The sequence below is a fragment of the Oncorhynchus mykiss genome, chromosome 16 (assembly GCF_013265735.2).
Source record: "Oncorhynchus mykiss isolate Arlee chromosome 16, USDA_OmykA_1.1, whole genome shotgun sequence".
NCBI classification, from domain to species: Eukaryota; Metazoa; Chordata; class Actinopteri; order Salmoniformes; family Salmonidae; genus Oncorhynchus; species Oncorhynchus mykiss.
In genome coordinates, this window is record NC_048580.1 from 54470186 (window position 1) to 54489817 (window position 19632).

The 19632-nt window shown below is 42.3% G+C and overlaps 1 protein-coding gene across 4 annotated transcripts in view; it reads left to right on the forward strand.

Annotated features, from left to right (window-relative positions):
- The first annotated feature begins 2613 nt into the window (after nt 1–2613).
- The window catches only part of LOC110492307 (helicase ARIP4), an 80674-nt gene continuing 63655 nt past the window's right edge, over nt 2614–19632 (forward strand). The window contains exons 1-3 of one of the 4 annotated variants that reach the window (XM_036947309.1): nt 2641–2833; nt 4674–4724; nt 15375–15564. In XM_036947309.1, coding sequence (XP_036803204.1) covers nt 15432–15564 — 133 coding nt within the window. In that variant the 5' untranslated portion in view covers nt 2641–2833; nt 4674–4724; nt 15375–15431. Of the gene's footprint in view, nt 2834–4673; nt 4725–15374; nt 15565–19632 lie in introns of all 4 variants that reach the window. The other 3 variants (XM_036947310.1, XM_021566521.2, XM_021566520.2) reach the window with 3 other exon arrangements.

Genomic DNA, 19632 nt, shown 5'->3' on the forward strand with positions numbered 1-19632 from the left:
AATTAACGTAGCAGGTTAGGAAAAGGTTTAGGCTTAGCTAAAATGCTACAGTTGTCCCCAACGCAACACGAACATGCAACTTTTGGCCCGTAGCTGTACTCCATTTTGCCACAACAATAGAAGCCATCAGTTCTGAGAACAATGAGAGTCACCTGGAGGAGACTGGTGGGTGGAACCATAGGAGGAAGGGCTCATAGTAATGGCTGGAATGGAATAAATGGAACTGTATCAAACACATCCAACATAGAGAAAGACCTAGTTAAACTGCAACTTACACACATCACCAACACACACTTACCCCACCAGACATGCCACTAGGGGTCTTTTCACAGTCCCCAGGTCCAGAACAAATTAAAGGAAGCATACAGTATTATACAGACCCATGATTGAATGGAACTCCCTTCCATCTTATATAGCACAAGTGAACCGCAAACCTGGTTTCAAAAAACAAATAAAGCAACACCTCACGCCTCTCCCCCATGTGACCTACGTGTTGTGTGTATGTACTGACATGTATGTGGAACTAATAGTTGCACACACTACATGTTCATGTTTTTAAATGTATGTAAATTGTAAAGTATTTTGTCTGTAATGTCTTTTTCGTTATATGTCAGACACTAGTAAGACTAGCTGTCGCCATTGGTGTCGGCTAAGGGGGATCCTAATCAATGAAATCATATGGAAACCATGTTTGACTCTGTTCCATAATTCCATTCCAGCCTTTACAATGAGCCGTCCTCTTATAGCTTGTCCCACCAGCCTCCACTGGTGTCACCACACAGGCCCCGAGTCTTCATTGGGGTTTTTACCAAGAGGACCGGTCGAGAAGCATTTAGACAGCTCCTACAGTCTTGCTTCGGTACTGCAGTTTAATTGACGCCCGGCCCAGAAAGATAGAGAAGTCAGATTAGAAAATTCCTAATAAGACACTTTTGTCATGACCTTTGTGCACAAAACATTAATTTAATTATTCTAATAATTGTCACTGAGGCCATTTTTTTCCATCACTCACAGCCAAAGATATTAACATTTTATATTCATCCAACGTCTGCCATGTTTTTGCATGATTTTGTTGCTGCTGATGCCGCGTTCAAAACAGGGAAATGTTTGACTTCCGAATTCAGTGCGTTCAAAACGACAGGGGACTCTAAAAAACTAGGTCCAACTGGGAAAAATCGATTTGGATGGTCATCCAACTCGGAATTCCAACTTGGGAACTCGGGCCTCTTTCTAGAGCTCCGACTTTCCGACTTGAAGACCACTGACTTCATGATTTGACCTCGTATTTTACTGAGTTCCAAGTTGTTTTAACGCTGCGTAAGCGCTAGTGTGTATGTGAAGTTGGCCGTGTAAACCGGATGCAAAACTAATTAATATAGATGGTCCTGGAATAGGTAAATGCGAACATGAGTATATTATGTTGAAAACAATGGTAGGACATCTTCTTTCTACCTAAAATTGAAAGAGGGTTTTTATAGATTTCTAAATGGCCTCCCATGGGTTCAAGGACCAATCACAATGGCAATACAAAACAAAACATATTGTGATTAGGGAATGGGTATAACAAATCTGACCAACTGTATTTTAGACACATAGACTGACCAATAGATTGTGGTTACATGTTATAGCCTATCGATAGTAGGCCTATTTATACTTTTTAAGATTAAGATAACTTTTTTGTTCAATTGCCCACAAGGTCCAACTGAAATATACCTTCTGGTTTTAACCCAACCCCTCCGAAAGATACACGGGCCTACATATACTGTTTTTTTGGAGAGGTGTGGGGGGCTGCCACGGGGAGTTGTTGTGGGTGGGTTAAGTGCCTTGCTCAAGTGCACAGCAACAGGCGACGGCATCTAGAATCTGACACCAGTAATCATCCAGTTGCCAGCTCACTTCCCACCAGATTCTTCCCATCTAACATGGGATTCAATCTGGCAACCCTCCGGTTCCTGGCTCGCCTCTCTAACCTCTAGGCTACCTGTCGAGAGATGCACATCTTAACTCTGAGTTTGTTTGTTCTCGAACGAATATGTTAATATGTATTGACAAAGAAGAAAAACCCTGCGACGAACCAGAAGTGCGTGAAAAGCGGGTTCATAACTAAATCAAGGCGCGTTTAACATAGTTGGGCAGTAGGGGGCACCGCGAGAATGAGAGAATTTAGAGGTGATGCAGACGGATTTCTGAAGATAATCCAGTAGACTACTAGCCTACTACAGATGCTGCGTGAAATATATGGCAAAATACTCTGTTAATTACCATTCCATCGATCAATTAACTCAGAAATCAATGTGTTAGGTTACTGTGTAAGAAGAGAGAAAATGTAGACTTGGAAAAGCTTCCATGTCATTAATTGAAAACCCATAGAAATTGGACAACAATCTAAAATGGGTTCATTTTATGGTTTTGAAATTCAGGCTTAATTTAACATATTTATTTATTTTGGTGGTATAGCAATTGGATATTAATTGCCTGTCTAAATTGCAGTTGAGCTCAATGTGTAGCAAAAAAATATGTGAATCAACATAATAATTAGTTTGCGGCGTATTTAACTTTATGCATATTAATGTATTACGCAAACTGATCATGTGTCTGAATCAATTTGATCCCCATTTTCGCCGAATTTCTTAAGAGTTTGGCTGTGCGTTTCCGGAACTCTCGAATTTGATTTTGTATTCCTGGAGGGGACCGACAGCGTCGTTGCTCCTCAAGAAACTGATGAAAGAAATCTCAACCTGTATGTAACAGAAAATGTATTGACAATTGAATGCAAATGAATTGACCATTTAATGCAAATTATTCAAGAAATTTGACGTAGCGAATGCGAAAGGTAAGGGTACCTTTTCGTTTGCATGCCAAATGTAATTGTGGGAGATGTCATTGTTAACATTTGTCGTGTTTCGTCTGCCCAGTGTGTCAACTGTGGACAATGGGAGCCTAGTGCACATCATCGGTGCTCAGACTGCATTGCCATTGCAGTGAGTGCATGTTATGAAACGTGTGCTTTTTCATAAGCCTTACAGCAAAGCAGTGGAATGACAGCAATGAAACATTCAATCTACAACAGTCAAATAATAATTCACTTCAGTGGCATTGCTTTCTGAAGTGTTGACTGAAATGTATACCTACGTCAACCTTAGCTGACTAAACTCAACTCCATGGTGAAGGACGTTTCTGATTAACTTCATCAACGGAGTTGACCAGGCTTTGTGGAATTCGGCTCCAGCTACATTTAGTCGCCCAAGGTCAATACTTCCAAAAATGTAAATTTAAGGAACGCTTGCCTTGTACATTTGCCCTCTCTAGTTGTCTGCCTTTCTTTATTTGCTGAAATCCAAACTTTTAAATTAAATATTTAATCAAATACTACCAACTCTTTCCTTGTTGAGATTGAATTGGCACATGCGCATTCACGCTGAGTTGCAGTAACAATGAGGAAACAGTTGGTTGTATTTGATGTGTTATAAAAAAATATGGATTTCAGCAAACAAAGCTATGCAACTACAGATTACAAGCATAAGTACAAGGTAGGCGTAAGCGTTTCATAATGTTTACATTTTTAGTATTGACCTTGGGCAAATACAGTAGATGTAGTTGGAGCTGAATTCACCATAGTCAGCTAGTTCAAATTTTGGTTTTGGTTGTTGTTTTTTGGTGTGACATAACTAAAATCATGCATGTTCTTATCTTCTGTAAATATTTTTTTATATGTAGTCATATCTGCCTCTGCAAGATTTGTACCATTTATTTTTGGGGAATAAGAATTGTGACTTGCCACAGATTCCACTTTGTCATCTTTAAAAATATCTAAAGGTGTCTAAGGTACAGTATGTTGTGCTGAGGGATTAGGCTCTTTGCCCTGGTCACTTGGATTAACTGCTGGTTCTTTTTTTGAAGGGAATTCAAAGACATTTGCTTAATTTCCCTTTACCAATATCCAATGAACTCTACCCAGTCCCAAACCCAACATTAACTGTTCTGTGAGCACTTGGGGAATATGAAACAATCTTTTTACGCTGTCACACCTTGTTCTTTTTAGATTGCTCTTGTAACATTTATTTTTTGTTGGCTAATTTGTCTTCCATCTGCCATCGGTTCCATGTGAGTCCATTGTCATGGTTGAGCAGACATTTATTATTTCTACAGCAGTTAATTTCTTTACTTTTAATCAACCACACCATTAACGTTGTAGTTAGTGTCTCTTCTTATCCCCTTGGCTCACACTGAAAAGTCTTAACCACACAACACAGTACACCTTTGTGCTCAGAGTGTCTATTCTCTCTGTCTTTTCTCTGGAGATTGTTGCTGAGCCACCTCAGTGAGGTGTGTCTCAGAGCAGCATACAGATTCCAGGTTTGATCTATCGGGAACATTTTAAATGGCCTTCTCCTTTCAGAAGGTCCGGGGGTGGCTGCTACTGGCACTCCTTTGCTTGCTCACTCTGTTCCTGCGAACAGGCACAGAGGGAGACCTGCAGGCGAGGGAGGGTGTCGTGACACAGCGCAAATGTCTCCTACGCACTCCCTCGCTCCCGGCCATCCCGAAATGAGGAGCCGCACTCTTCTTTTCTTCTCCTGCCTTGAACTCTCCAAACTTTGAACTCTGTCCCTGTCTCCTCATCTTCTCTTAATCATGAAGTTCATGCACTTTTCCTTCTCTCGCCCACCCAGCAGGTGGGTAACGTCCCTGTTACAGGTGTAAAAAAAAAGACATGTGTAGAGGTATGTATGTATGTATGTATGTATGCATGTATGCATGCATGACTGATGAGCTGGCTCCATTATTTATGGACCCATGGCCTGTACATACTGTACTGTACTAGTCTGAGTGGAGGGGCATTTATTTATTTTTGCTCTGAAAAGGACTAGCCTATTAAGTAGAAATCAAAAGGCGAGCAGAATGTGTGTCTATCTAAACTCAGCAAAAAAAAGAAACGTCCTCTCACTGTCAACTACGTTTATTTTCAGCAAACTTAACGTGTAAATATTTGTATGAACATAACAAGATTCAACAACTGAGACACAAACTGATAATGTGTCCCTGAACAAAGGGGGGAGTCCAATCAAAAGTAACAGTCGGTATCTGGTGCGGCCACCAGCTGCATTAATTACCGCAGTGCATCTCATGGGCTGCACCAGATTTTCCAGTTATTGCTGTGTGATGTTACCCCACTCTTCCACCAAGGCACCTGCAAGTTCCCAGACATTTCTGGGGGAATGGCCCTAGTCCTCACCCTCTAATCCAACAGGTTCCAGGCGTGCTCAATGGGATCGAGATCCGGGCTCTTCGCTGGCCATGGCAGAACACTGACATTCCTGTCTTGCAGGAAATCACGCACAAAACGAGCAGTATGGCTGGTGGAATTGTCATGCTGAAGGGTCATGTCAGAATGAGCTTGCAGGAATGGTACCACATGAGGGAGGAGGATGTCTTCCCTGTAACGCACAGCGTTGAGATTGCCTGCATTGACAACAAGCTTACTCTGATGATGCTGTGACACACCGCCCCAGACCATGACGGACCCTCCAAATTGATCCCACTTCTGAGGACAGGCCTCGGTATAACGCTCATTCCTTCAACGATAAACGTGAATCTGACCATCACCCCTGGTGAGACAAAACCGCAACTTGTCAGTGAAGAGTACTTTTTGCCAGTCCTGTCTGGTCCAGTGACGGTGGGTTTGTGCCCAATGGCGACGTTGTTGCCGGTGATGTCTGGTGGGGACCTGCCTTAAAGCAGGCCTACAAGCCCTCAGTCCAGCCTCTCTCAGCCTATTGCGGTGAGTCTGAGCACTGATGGAGGGATTATGCGTTCCTGGTGTAACTCAGGCAGTTGTTGTTGCCATCTTGTACCTGCCGCGCAGGTGTGATGTTCGGATGTACCGATCCTGTGCAGGTGCTGTTACACGTGGTCTGCCCCTGTGAGGACGATCAGCTGTCTGTCCTGTCTCCCTGTAGCGCTGTCTTAGGCGTCTCACAGTACGGACATTGCAATTTACTGCCCTGGCCACATCTGCAGTCCTCATGCCTCCTTGCAGCATGTCTAAGGCACATTCACGCAGATGAGCAGGGACCCTGGGTATCTTTCTCTTAGTGTTATTCAGAGTCTGTAGAAAGGCCTCTTTAGTGTCCTAAGTTTTCATAACTGTGACCTTAATTACCTACCGACTGTAAGCTGTTAGTGTGTTGTTTTTTTGAATTTTTACCCCTTTTTCTCCCCAATTTCGTGGTATCCAATTGTTGTAGTAGCTAATATCTTGTCTCATCGCTACAACTCCCGTACGGGCTCGGGAGAGACGAAGGTTGAATGTTAGTGTCTTAACGACCGTTCTACAGGTGCATGTTCATTAATTGTTTATGGTTCATTGAACAAGCATGGGAAATGGTGTTTAAATCCTTTACAATGAATATCTGTGAAGTTATTTAGATTATTACAAATTCTTTGAAAGACAGTCCTGAAGAAGTGCTGTTTCTTTTTTTGGCTGAGTTTATATATACACAAAAATCAAGCCATGAGGTTGAATGAATTGTCCATAGAGCTCTGAGACAGGATTTTGTCGAGGCACAGAGCTGCCTCTTCCCAAAAATTCCTGAAGCATTGAAGGTGCCCAAAAACACATTGGCCTCCGTCATTCTGAAATGGAAGTTTGGAACCACCAATACTTCCTATAGCTGGCCACCCTGCCGAACTGAGCAATAGAGGGAGAAGGGCCTTGGTCAGAGAGGTGACCAAGAGCCCAATGGTCACTCTGACAGAGCTCCAGAGTTCCTCTGCGGAGATGGGATAATATATATATTATCCCAACTAGTCAAGTGAGTTAAGAACAAATTCTTATTTACAATGACTGCCTACCCAGGCCAAACCCGGACAATGCTGGGAAAATTGTGCGCCGCCCTATGGGACTCCCAATCACGGCCGGATGTGATGCAGCCTGGATTCGAACCAGGCACCGTAGTGATGCCTCATGCACTGAGATGCAGTGCCTTAGACCGCTGCGCCACTCGGGAGCCTTTCCAGGACAAGCATCTCTGCAGCATTCCACCAATCAGGCCTTTATGGTAGAGTGGCCAGACAGAAGCCACTCTTCAGTAAAATGCACATGACAGCCCGCTTGACGTTTGCCAAAAGTCACCTAAAGGACTCTGACCATGAGAAACAAGATTCTCTGGTCTGATGAAACCAAGGTTGAACTTGGCCTGAATACCAAGCGTCACTTCTGGAGGAAACCAGGCACCGCTCATCACCTGGCCAAAACCATTCCTATGGTGAAGCATGGTGGTGGCAGCATCATACTGTGGGTATGTTTTTCAGCGGCAGTGACTGGGAGACTAGTCAGGATCAAGGGAAAGATGAACGGAGCAAAGTACAGAGAAATCCTTGATGAAAACCTGCTCCAGAGCTCTCAGGACCTCAGGACCAGACTGGGGTGACGGTTCACCTACCAACAGGACAACGACCCTAAGCACACAGCCAAGACCACGCAGGAGTGGCTTCGGGACATGTCTCAATGTCCTTGAGTGGCCCAGCCAGAGGTCGAACTTGAACCCATCTCTGGAGAGACCTGAAAATAGCTGTGCAGTGATGCACTCGATCCAACCAGACAGAGCTTGAGAGGATCTGCAGAGAATGGGAGAAATTCCCAAAATACAGGTGTGTTAAGCTTGTAGCGTCATACCAAAGAAGGCTCAAGGCTGTAATTGATGCCAAAGGTGCTTCAACAAAGTACTGAGTGAAGGGTCTGAATACTTATGTAAATGCTATATACTGCTCGCTTAACCCGGAAGCCAGCCGCACCAATGTGTCGGAGGAAACACTGTACAACTGGCGACTGAAGTCAGCGTGCATGCGCCTGGCCTGCCACAGTCGCTAGAGTGCGACGGGACAAGGACGCTGGACCAATTGTGCGTCGCCTCAAAGGTCTCCCCGTCGCAGCCATCTGCGACACAGCCTGTTATCTTACCCGGGCTGTAGGGTTTTTCTTTTCTTTTTACTATTTTCTACATTGTAGAATAAGTGATGACATCAAAACTATGAAATAACACACGGAATCATGTAGTAACCAAAAAAGTGTTAAACAAATCAGTGAGTCACGTGGCTTGCTATATAAAGCAGACATCTAGCCATTCAGTTACTGTTCGTTTGAATGTTAGGTCACTCACTTTGCCCATTCTAAGTGACTTTGAGCATGGTATGATCATCGGGGCCGAGTACAACATTCGTTTGCAGAACGCCATCTCGGAATGCACAACTCACCGGTCCTTGTCACGGATGGGTTATTGCAGTAGACGACCACACCGGGTTCCACTCCTATCAGCTAAAAACAAGAAGTGTTTCCAGTGGGCACGCGATCACCAACACTGGACAATTGAGGAGTGTAAAAACATTGCCTGGTCAGACTAATCCTGGTTCCAGGTGGCTGGTCTCAACAATCTCACAGGTGAAGAAGCCGGATGTGGAATAACTTGGCTTGCATGATTACAGGTGGTCTGCGGTTGTGATGCCGGTTGGACGTACTGCCACATTCTCTAAACAATTTCTCTACCATAAGCCTCCAACGTTAACTTTCAATCATCTAGCAACAGCTCTGGTGGAAATTCCTGCAGTCATCATGCCAATTGCACGTTCCGTCAACTTGAGACATCTGTGGCATTGTGTGGTGTGACAAAAAAGCACCTTTTTGGTTTTGGGGCTGTTTAAATGAGAGCTCTGTTTTTGCTTGTTGGCTGCTTGTTTCTTGAAATAATTAGTTTGAAAAATGCTGAGGCTAAGATCACTGATAATAGCCTATCCCTCGGACACTTATCAGGCTGCTGATTTCAATGTTTTAAGGGAGACTTTTTAAATCCTCCAACACCTAACCATTCACAACTTAAAAACAATGTATATTTTCTTTGATTTACTGTGTGTGTGTGCAGTGCTCCCACATCTCAGTTTTGGTTTGTGTGGGTCACTGGATAGGAAGCAGTGTCTGTCTGGTGAGGGAAGGTGGGGTGTCTGTCCTTATCTAGGTTACAGCACCACTGTTGATGTTAGCAGGTGATTGTTGAGCAGAAACTCTGTCTGTGCACACTAACCCTCACGTAGATATGCAATCCCAGACCACTCCTTTTCAGATGTCTTTTCCTGTCCACACCTGTCTATTAGGGCCGGGATGATACCAGTATTGCCATATCTTTCCATTACAAAAATGAAAACGCGTAACAGATCAAACTCATTGGTCTTTTAACCTGCTGTATGTGAATGATTGTGTGCTATAGCTTGGAAAATAAATACATATGACTGGGTGAAAACATAAAGATGTTTGTTTCCAACATTAGGGCTGTTTTCCTAAAAAGTTAAATCCGCTATGTGTTTTGTTTACTTGCTATGATACTAACGAGTATCGCGATACTGGTATTGTCCCGGCCCTACTATCTATTGCCCTCAAACTCAACTCTGGACCTCGAAGCCGGTTCCACAGGTTCCCCTCTAATCAGGGACTGATTTAGATCAGGGGCACCAGGTGGCTTCAATTTAACTTTCTGGTAGAACAGAAAACCAGCATTCTCCGAACCTTTTAGGGTAAAGGCGTTCGCATGCTTCCCAGCTGAAATAGTTCAGAACAGTTTGCATATATTATGACAGCATTTAGTGACGTTTTTGTTAGTTTGGGACTTCGGCTAGGTTTTTTTTTGGGGGGGGGGGCTGTTCGGCCACACTTTTGTATTTTTTTTTTCTCCGGCAAGCCGAAGTCATTAGCCAAGGTCTTACGCCTCTTTTCAGTGAGTTGGTCAGCAGTAGGGATTCAACGAGAGACAACTTGTCCTCAGGCACATTTTTTCACTTGAGAAATACTGCACCGAGCATTCTAGTCAGATGAAAAATTGCGCAACAAAATGAATGACAGATTGCTTGAGTTATCTCAGATTAATTCAGACTATTTTGAGGAAGTGTATACTTCGGCGTCTCAAAATGGACAAACGGAACTATTGACGCTTTTTTTCTAGTTTTTCAAGCGAACGTCTTTTCTAAGGGAGTATGTGAGCACACTCATTCTGTTCACCTTGCCGTACTAAAGCATGCTGACGCCTTAAGAGTTGAATATCTCTGGTCTATTGTGTCCCTTGACTCCAGTGACCCTTCGCTCGTTGGAAGTTTTTCAATAAATTGTTATATTTGTAGCTACTTTTTAAGTAAATATACCTGCAGTTAACTTGTGTCACGTCAGGAGATAAAGGAGATCCACTTCAATCAGTGTAGCTGAAGTGGAGGAGATGGGTGAAAGGATTTTTAAGCCTTGAGACATGGATTGTGTATGTGTGCCATTCAAAGGGTGAATGTGCAAGACAAAAGATTGAAGTGCCTTTGAACAGGGCATGGTAGTAGGTGCCAGGCACACCGGTCTGAATCAAGAACTGCAACGCTGCTGGGTTTTTCACACTCTTAGTGTTTTGTACACTCTGCATACAATGCCTTCAGAAGGTATTCATACCCCTCGACTTATTCCACATTTTGTTGTTACTCGGGCTGTTACGGTAACCGTATTACCGCCACACCAGTGGTCATGAGTCATAATGACAGTCAAATTCCACATTCATGGTAATTAGGCTTCTCCAAGCTCTGCTGCTGCTGGTCATTAGTAGCCTAGCAAAGTTGCTAACTGCCTGGTACTCAGCACTCTATTGTCCCTCTAATCACTCTGACATCAATGCAAATGTAATCGAATATCTAATTAAAGACTTAATGAGAGCCCATGAGCTCATGTTGCACAACATTTCTATAGGCTATGCATATAGAGGAGGATCCCATCATCTTTCTATAGGCTAGGCCGACTATTTATTCTCTCCTAATATTAATCACATTCCTTAAATTTACAACAGGAGTATAGCCTACCTGGCTGGCATGAAAATAAACCACTGGGAAATGCGTCCTCCATTCGCCATTTAAGTGAAAAGATGGCATGTTTTGTTTTCTGCTGCCCCTGTTTGGAGACGGGTGCATGTTAAGGGTCCATTCTAAATCAAAACTAATTTCATGCATATATTATCTAGTATATAGGGTTGTCCCTGACAAAAAAAATAACTGTCGACCAAAAAGTCACCTGCTCTTTCGACCAATCGATGGCTCAACATGTTTAAATGTGTATTTTTCCATATATAGACACAACCTATCTGTTTTAATAAAATCAACTATATGCATTGAGCTTGTCTGAGGCTTTAAGCTTACGGTTTGATGCCTCCAGGGTGCCAGAGATCTAGATAACCAGAAGGGGAAAACTTAACTTAACCTGACCCAACTCTCCTGAAGTTAAAAGGCAACATGAGGAGTCTGCAACATTTCTCATGTGGAATGCCAACTTATCTTACCATTTTTACCAATCTGCATGCCAGTTATGATTTTCAGATTCACATTTTCATGAATGTTTCATTTAATTTGTCTTCATAGCTCAGTCATTGTAATGTGGTTCATCAAAATTCTATCTAAATGAAAATTTTACAAACTTAAAAAGTAACTTCGGTTGCCAACTATGTAAAAATAGCCTACATAAAGCCAACAAATAAAAACATTGCAGCCTGCAGGTAGAAAATATCCTGATAATTAATATGCTATAAATCACATTTGCCACACATGGCCTGTTTGCATCGAACTTTAAACATTGTATCAACTATTCACTTGGGTGTGGCCAATGCTTGCACCAGCAAACTTGCAACATTTTATCAAATATTCTGGGCACAGCTGTAGGCTATTTGTGCAAGGTATAAGAAGCAATGCTTGACTTGTTCAGGAGCTCACCTCACCTCAAATGTTCTACTGTTTGAGCTCCTGTTCCTCTTATAGAATATTAACTCAAAAGTATTGTGGAGCTCCTGCACCTACATATAAACAGTACCAGCACCCAAAATGAGTACCTGAACTTATTTCAGTCCAAGTCCAGCACTGATAAGAAGCCTATTTTATGACATTTCCACTGAATTAGAGCATTACATTTTTCCCTTTCACTCTGAGTGGTTATCGAAAAGAGAGAGTTGGAAAGATTTTTCAAATACATTGAGGAAATATTGTCATTCTCAATGGATATAAAAACGGACTTTGTTTGCTTGCTATTTGAGGTGAAGAAAAACATTACTTTGAGAAGCTCCATTGGCTTAACACACCACCACTAATGACCAATCAGAAATACTATCAGATCTCCAAATGGGCGCATTTATATGACTACATTTGCATGCAGGCAAGGAAGTCTATTGGCCTACTACTATGCGTGCACGTACTTACTCAACATTGACAGGAGCGCTCCAAACAAAAGACAATTACAAAACTGGTAAATGGAATTATATAAACCAAAACTTGTTTCTCAAAAGTGTAGTATAGGTTGTGCGCTCTGCAAATAACGTGTCCACTGGCATGGCATTATAATATATGGAATGTATTCTCAGACATTACCTGAACCGAACAAATGGTAAATGTACTACTGGTGATATATGTAATGGGGAATTGATATGCCCTAACAATCGAACGTGAATAATTCACACAATGAAGTTATGAAACCATGAATGTGCACATATTGGCGGGAGAAAGCGCATTCTGGAGAGAGACGTGCATTGTGCAGCCACACTCCCCTTCTTGGACTGTGTCATCCCCGCGGCTTCCACAATGGATTAGTTCACTGAGATGGGCAAGAATAAGACGGGTGTCTTTGCGCATTATTAATTGCACACATCTGCTCAACTAAAACAATCAACCAGTCTAATAATTGGGGTCAGCCCTAGTCTGTAGGTCTGCTCCTGCAAGTAAACGGTGTGTTCTAAATGTTAGCCTTGTGGTATAGTCTACTTCCAGGTCGGCCTCTCTCCGCGTCCCACTTATGTAAGCTTCATTGCATCACAAGGGGTGATTTTATAGGTTTTCCAATATGTAAGTCCCAAGTGCAAAACATTTTTTAGGCTCTTTACAAACCCAGTTACCAGAGACTTCATGTGTAGGGCTTTACAAGTAGGACATTTTTTTATATATATAAATATTTTACTGAAAGCTGAAGTCACTCCTTTCTTGATGAACAAGAGGAATCATGACATTGACTAAATATACTGTGTATATATAAGTACGTGGACACCCCTTCAAATTAGTGTATTTGTTTATTTCAGCCACACCCGTTGCTGAAAGGTGAATAAAATCGAGCACACAACCATGCAATATCCATAGACAAACATCAGCAGTAGAATGGCCTTACTGAAGAGCTCAGTGACTTTCAACGTGGCACCGTCATAGGATGCCACCTTTCCAACAAGTCAATTTGTCAGATTTCTGCCCTGCTAGAGCTGCCCTAGTCAACAACAGAACGGGACTGCCGAGTGCTGAAGCGCGTAGCTCAAATAAATTGTCTGTCATTTGGGGAGTTTCTCCCATTCTTCTTCTCTGCAGATCCACTCAAGCTCTGTCAGGTTGGATGGGGAGAGTTCCTGCACAGCTATTTTCAGGTCTCTCCAGAGATGTTTCTCATGTTCTGGGAGACTTTAGGTGCCTTTTGGCAAACTCCAAGCGGGCTGTCGTGTTTTTTTCCGTCTGGCCACTCTACCATAAATGCTTGATTGGTGGAGTGCTGCAGAGATGGTTGTCCTTCTGGAAGGTTCTCCAATCTCCACAGAGGAACTTTGGAACTCTGTCAGAGTGACCGTTGGGTTCTTGGTTACCTCCCTGACGAAGGCCCTTCTCCCCCTGATTGCTCAGTTTGGCCGGGCGGGCAGCTCGAGGAAGAGTCTTGGTGGTTCCAAACTTCTTCCATTTAAGAATGATTGAGGCCACTGTGTTCTTGGGGACCTTCAATGCTGCAGGATTTTTTTGCTACCATTCCTCGACACGTTCCTGTCTTGGAGCTCAGACAATTCCTTCAACCTCATTGCTTGGTTTTTGCTCTGACATGCACTGACAACTGTGGGACCTTATATAGACAGGTGTTCCTTTCCAAATCATTTCCAATCAATTGAATTTACCACAGGTTGACTCCAATGAGGTTGTGGGAAGGATGATTAATGGTAACCAAGATGCACCTGAGCTCAATTTCGAGTCTCATTGCAAAGGGTCTGAATGCTTATGTCAAGGTATTTCAGTTTTTTTATTTTTATACATCGCTTTGGCATTATAGGGTAGAGGTCGACCGATTTTATGATTTTTCAACACCGATACCGATTTATTGGAGGACCAAAAAAGCCGATACCGATTTAATCGGCCAATTAAAAAAAATAAAAGAAAGTATTTTATTTGTAATAATGACAATTACAACAATACTGAATGAACACTTATTTTAATATAATACATCAATAAAAACAATTTAGCCTCAAATAAATAATGAAACATGTTTAAATAATGCAAAAACAAAGTGTTGGAGAAGAGGTAGCGCAAGACTGCATATTCCATAACATAAGGCTAAGCTAGGTAGGTGAAGAGAGTCTCATGACTACAGAATTGTTCTCAATCTTGAATGCCTCCTTCCTTATTGCTGAATAGGCTATAATGTAGAATAAAGCTCCTTTTTACTCAAACAATAACATATAGGCTAGGCACACACACGTGCATACACTCACATAAAGTTAATCAACAGCCCAATAAAGCAATATTCAGCAGCACCACAACACCATCCTGGCTGGCCGGGACTCACACTGCTGAGGGGGCAGTGTGGGGAGACGAGCAGTGTGGCAGAACACGGCCTTGGTGTTGGAGGGCGTGTGTGTGTGTGCTCTACATCAGTGGTTCCCAAACTTTTCACTTGGGCTCCCTTCCATCATTGGAGATCATCCCAGTATCTCTACTTGCACATTCATCTTCTGCACATCTATCACTCCAGTGTTTAATTGCTAATTGTAATTATTTCGCCACTATGGCCTATTTTATTGCCTTACCTCACTACTCTTACTACATTTGCACACACTCTATATAGACTTTTCTATTGTGTTATTGACTGTACGTTTGTTTATCCCATGTGTAACTCTTCTGTTTGTGTCGCACTGCTTTGCTTTATCTTGGCCAGGTCGCAGTTGTAAATGAGAACTTGTTCTCAACTGGACTACCTGGTTAAATAAAGGTGAAATAATCCAATAAATAATGCCTCTAGGGTATGCGCCCCACAGTTTGGGAAGCACACTGTCTTGGAAACATTAAGGATGGGAAGGTGTGGTTGTTGACATGTGTGAAGATGAAGTCCATGTTGTATGGGTGTTGTTACAGGGCTTTGAGCAATTCTGTGTGTTTTCAGTTATCCCTCTGCAAGGTTAAGTTAACAGTAGAGTGTTAATTCATTCAATTGTTATTTTTATTTGCACTGTACGACAGAACAAAGACAACTGTGTAGGCTGCATTTTATGCCAAAGCAGTGTTGAGATAAGAAGTGTGTGTTGCAGGTGACCTGTGTGTGGTGAGGATGCCTAGGTAATGCCTCCGGGTGACAGAGGGACACCATGTCTGACAAAGGGATCTCAGGAAGAGACATGGAGCCCCACCTCCTCAACAGTGAAGAAGAGGAGGATGAGCTGGAAGAAGAGGAGGTGGAGAAGGATGAGAACAACGGAGATGATGAAGAAGACTTCCCTGGTAGGTGGAAACTGAAATAAGACTGACACACACACACAGAGAGATTAATGTTGTCTAAAGAAATGCTATCACTAGAGCTGATATGACAGTTTCATGGTATTATGTCCAGCATGGACAGGGTTAACTATGATGCTTATTCCTCCTTGATGGGAGGAAAATGATCTGTAACTGAGGAGTTGCAGGTAAACATGAGTGATATTGAACTGATTTTGACAAGTTGTTTTAATACAGTCTTATCTCCTCAGTTGTGTTGGTTCCCCTTTCTGATTGTCTAACAGCATTTGCACAGTTTATTCAGGGTAGTCTTTGGTAGCATAGATGAATCCTGTCTAAACTCTGTTCCTCTTCAAGAGAGGTCGGCTGTTGAACGTGGAAGAAAAAAGAAAAGAGAGATGGTTGAGTAGGATGAGGGGAAGGGGATATGAAGAGGATGAGGTAAAGGGGTTTGTTTTTTACCTCTCCCAGCCTCGGCGCTGCTTGCTGGGTTGTGGTGACACCCAAAAACGGCTGTGTGAATATGTTACACAAGCGCGTTATGAAAGACTGCCCTCTACCCCTCCCCTTCTCTTGGTCTGTGCAGCTATGCCTCGTTCAGCCCCATAGCACCGCCACTGCATCCTTGCAGCACACATGCGCGCAGCTACATTGTTAGGCATCAGTTAGATTTTGTTGTGGGAATGAATAATAGTTTGAGCCTGAATCTGTGTTCTCTGTTCTTTTTGTCATGTTTTCTAATAGAAATATTTGGTTCACAGTCAGGAAAATGGATTGCCCCTTGACATGTAGGCTAGCTAGTGTACGTTGACTCTACTCAGTGTCAGACCTTACGCACTCGCTCACACTCCTGCCTACTTTTTCTCACACACTCTGACACGCATGCCGACATACACAAGTCACACACACGAACACGTATACAGTTGAAATTGGACGTTTACAAACACGTTTAAACTCAGTTTTTCACCATTCCCTACGTTTAATCCTAGTAACAATTTTAGGTCAGTTAGGATCACCACTTTATTTTAAGAATGTGAAATGTCAGAATAATAGTAGAGAATTATTTATTTCAGCTTTTATTTATTTCATCATGTTCCCAGTGGGTCAGAAGTTTACATACACTCAATTAGTATTTGGTAGCATTGCCTTTAAATTGTTTTACTTGGGTCAAACGTTTCGGGTAGCCTTCCACAAGCTTCCCACAATAAGTTGGGTGAATTTTGGCCCATTCCTCCTGACAGAGCTGGTGTAACTGAGTCAGGTTTGTAGGCCTACTTGCTCGCACATGCTTTTTCAGTTCTGCTCACAAATTTTCTATGGGATTGAGGTCAGGGCTTTGTGATGGCCACTCCAATACCTTGACTTTGTTGTCCTTAAGCCATTTTGTCACAACTTTGGAAGTGTGCTTGGGGTCATTGTCCATTTGGAAGACCCATTTGCGACCAAGCTCTAACTTTCTGACTGATGTCTTGAGATGTTGCTTCAATATATCCACATAATTTTCCTACCTCGTGATGCCATCTATTTTGTGAAGTGCACCAGTCCCTCCTCAAGCAAAGCATCCCACAACATGATGCTCCCACCCCCGTGTGTCACGGGTGGGATGGTGTTCTTTGGCTTGCAAGCCTCCCCCTTTTTCCTCCAAACATAACGATGATCATTATGGCCAAACAGTTATTTTTGTTTCATCAGACAAGAGGACATTTCTCCAAAAAGTACAATCTTTGTCCCCATGTGCAGTTGCAAACCGTAGTCTGGCTTTTTTATGGCGGTATTGGAGCAGTGGCTTCTTCCTTGCTGAGCGGCCTTTCAGGTTATGTCTATATAGGACTCGTTTTACTGTGGATATAGATGCTTGTGGAAACGGGTACAAAAGTATCTTCACAAGGTCCTTCGCTGTTGTTCTGGGATTGATGTGCACTTTTCGCACTAAAGTACGTTCATCTCTAGGCGACAGAATGCGTCTCCTTGAGTGTTATGATGGTCCCATGGTGTTTATACTTGCGTACTATTGTTTGTACAGATGAATGTGAGCTCTTCAGGCATTTGGAAATTGCTCCCAAGGATGAACCAGACTTGTGGAGGTCTACAAAAAAATGTCAGAGGTCTTGGCTGATTTCTTTTGATTTTCCCATGATGTCAAGCAAAGAGGCACTGGGTTTGAAGGTAAGCCTTGAAATGCATCCACAGGTACACCTCCAATTGACTCAAATTATGTCAATTAGCCTAATTAGCCTATCAGAAGCTTCTTAAGCCATGACATCATTTTCTGGAATTATCCAAGCTGTTTAAAGACACAGTCAACTTAGTGTATGTACATTTCTGACCCACTGGAATTGTGATACAGTTAATTATTAGTGAAATAATCTGTCTGTAAACAATTGTTGGAAAAATGTATTGTGTCATGCACAAAGTAGATGTCCTAACCGACTTGCCAAAACTATAGTTTGTTAACAATACATTTGTGGAGTGGTTGAAAACAGAGTTTTAATGACGCCAAACTAAGTGTATGTAAACTTCCGACTTCAACTGTATATACATGAACAAAAATATAAAAGCAAACATGTGAAGTGATGGTATCATGAGCTAAAATCCCAGAAGTGTTCCATACGCACAAAAAGCTTTATTCTCTCAACTTGTGCACAAACTTGTTTACGTCCCTGTAAGTGAGCATTTAAGCCTTTTGTCAATATAATCCATCCACCTTAAAGGTGTGGCATATCAAGATGATGATTAAACAGCTTGATCATTACACAGGTGCACCTTGTGCTGGACAATGAATGGCTACTTTAAAATGTGCAGTTTTGTCACAGAACACAATGCCACAGGAGTCTCAAGTTTTGAGAGAGCGTTTAATTGTCATGACTGCAGGAATGTCCACCAGAGCTGTTGCCAGATAATTCAATGTTAATTTCTTTACCATAACCACCTCCAATGTTGATTTAGAGAATTTGGCAGTACATCCAACCTCAACCGCAGACCACGTGTATGGCGTCGTGTGAGCAAGTGGTTTGTTGATGTCAAGGTTGTGAACAGAGTGCCCCATGGTGGCGGGGAAGTTATGGTATGGGCAGACATAAGCTACGGACAACGAACACAATCGCATTTTATCGATGACAATTTGAATGCACATGGATACCGTGACGAGATCCTGAGGCCCATTGTCACACCATTCATCTGCCTCCATCACCTCATGTTTCAGCATGATAATGCACAGCCCCATGTCTCAAGGATCTCTACACAATTCCTGGAAGCTGAAAATGTCGCAGTTCTTCCATGTCCTGCATACTCACCAGACATCTCACCCATTAAGCATGTTTGGGATGCTCTGGATCAACTTATGGCAGCATGTTCCAGTTCCCGCCAATATCCACTGTAAACGATCAAAACCCGGCAGAGAGTTTAAGAAGTTTTTATTGATTAGCATTAGTTCCCGCCAATATCCAATAACTTCACACAGCCATTGAAGAGGAGTGGGACAACGTTCCTCAGGCCACAATCAACAGCCTGATCAACTCTATGCAAAGGAGATGTCGCACTGCATGAGCCAAATGGTGGTCACACCAGATATTGACTGGTTACTCCACGCACCTACTTTTTATTTTTTAGGTATCTGACCAACGGATGCTTTTCTGTATTGCCACTCAATTGAAATCCATAGATTAGGGTCTAATTTATTTATTTAAATTGTCTGATTTCCTTGTATGATCTGTCCCTCAGTAAAGTCTTTCAAATTGTTGCATGTTGCTTTTATGTTTTTGTTCAGTATAATAATAACAAAGTGCATTGACTTGTTTCAAATAGGTTTTTATTAAGAAGCAAATCCATGTAAACATAAGTGCAAAGAATTGTGATCTCCCCTTTTTACATAGGCGTAAGACAACAGTAACATCCTTTTAAACAAACGGATGCATCAAACAATACAACCAATAAATTAGAAGGGAAAGAAAAGGTAAAACCAGTAATGGAGTGTAATACGATAGTGACATTTCTTAGTTTGATAACCTAATGTGACAATCCTCTCCAATCTGACATTTCTTAGATTGTGTACTAGACTAATATTTAGAGGTAATA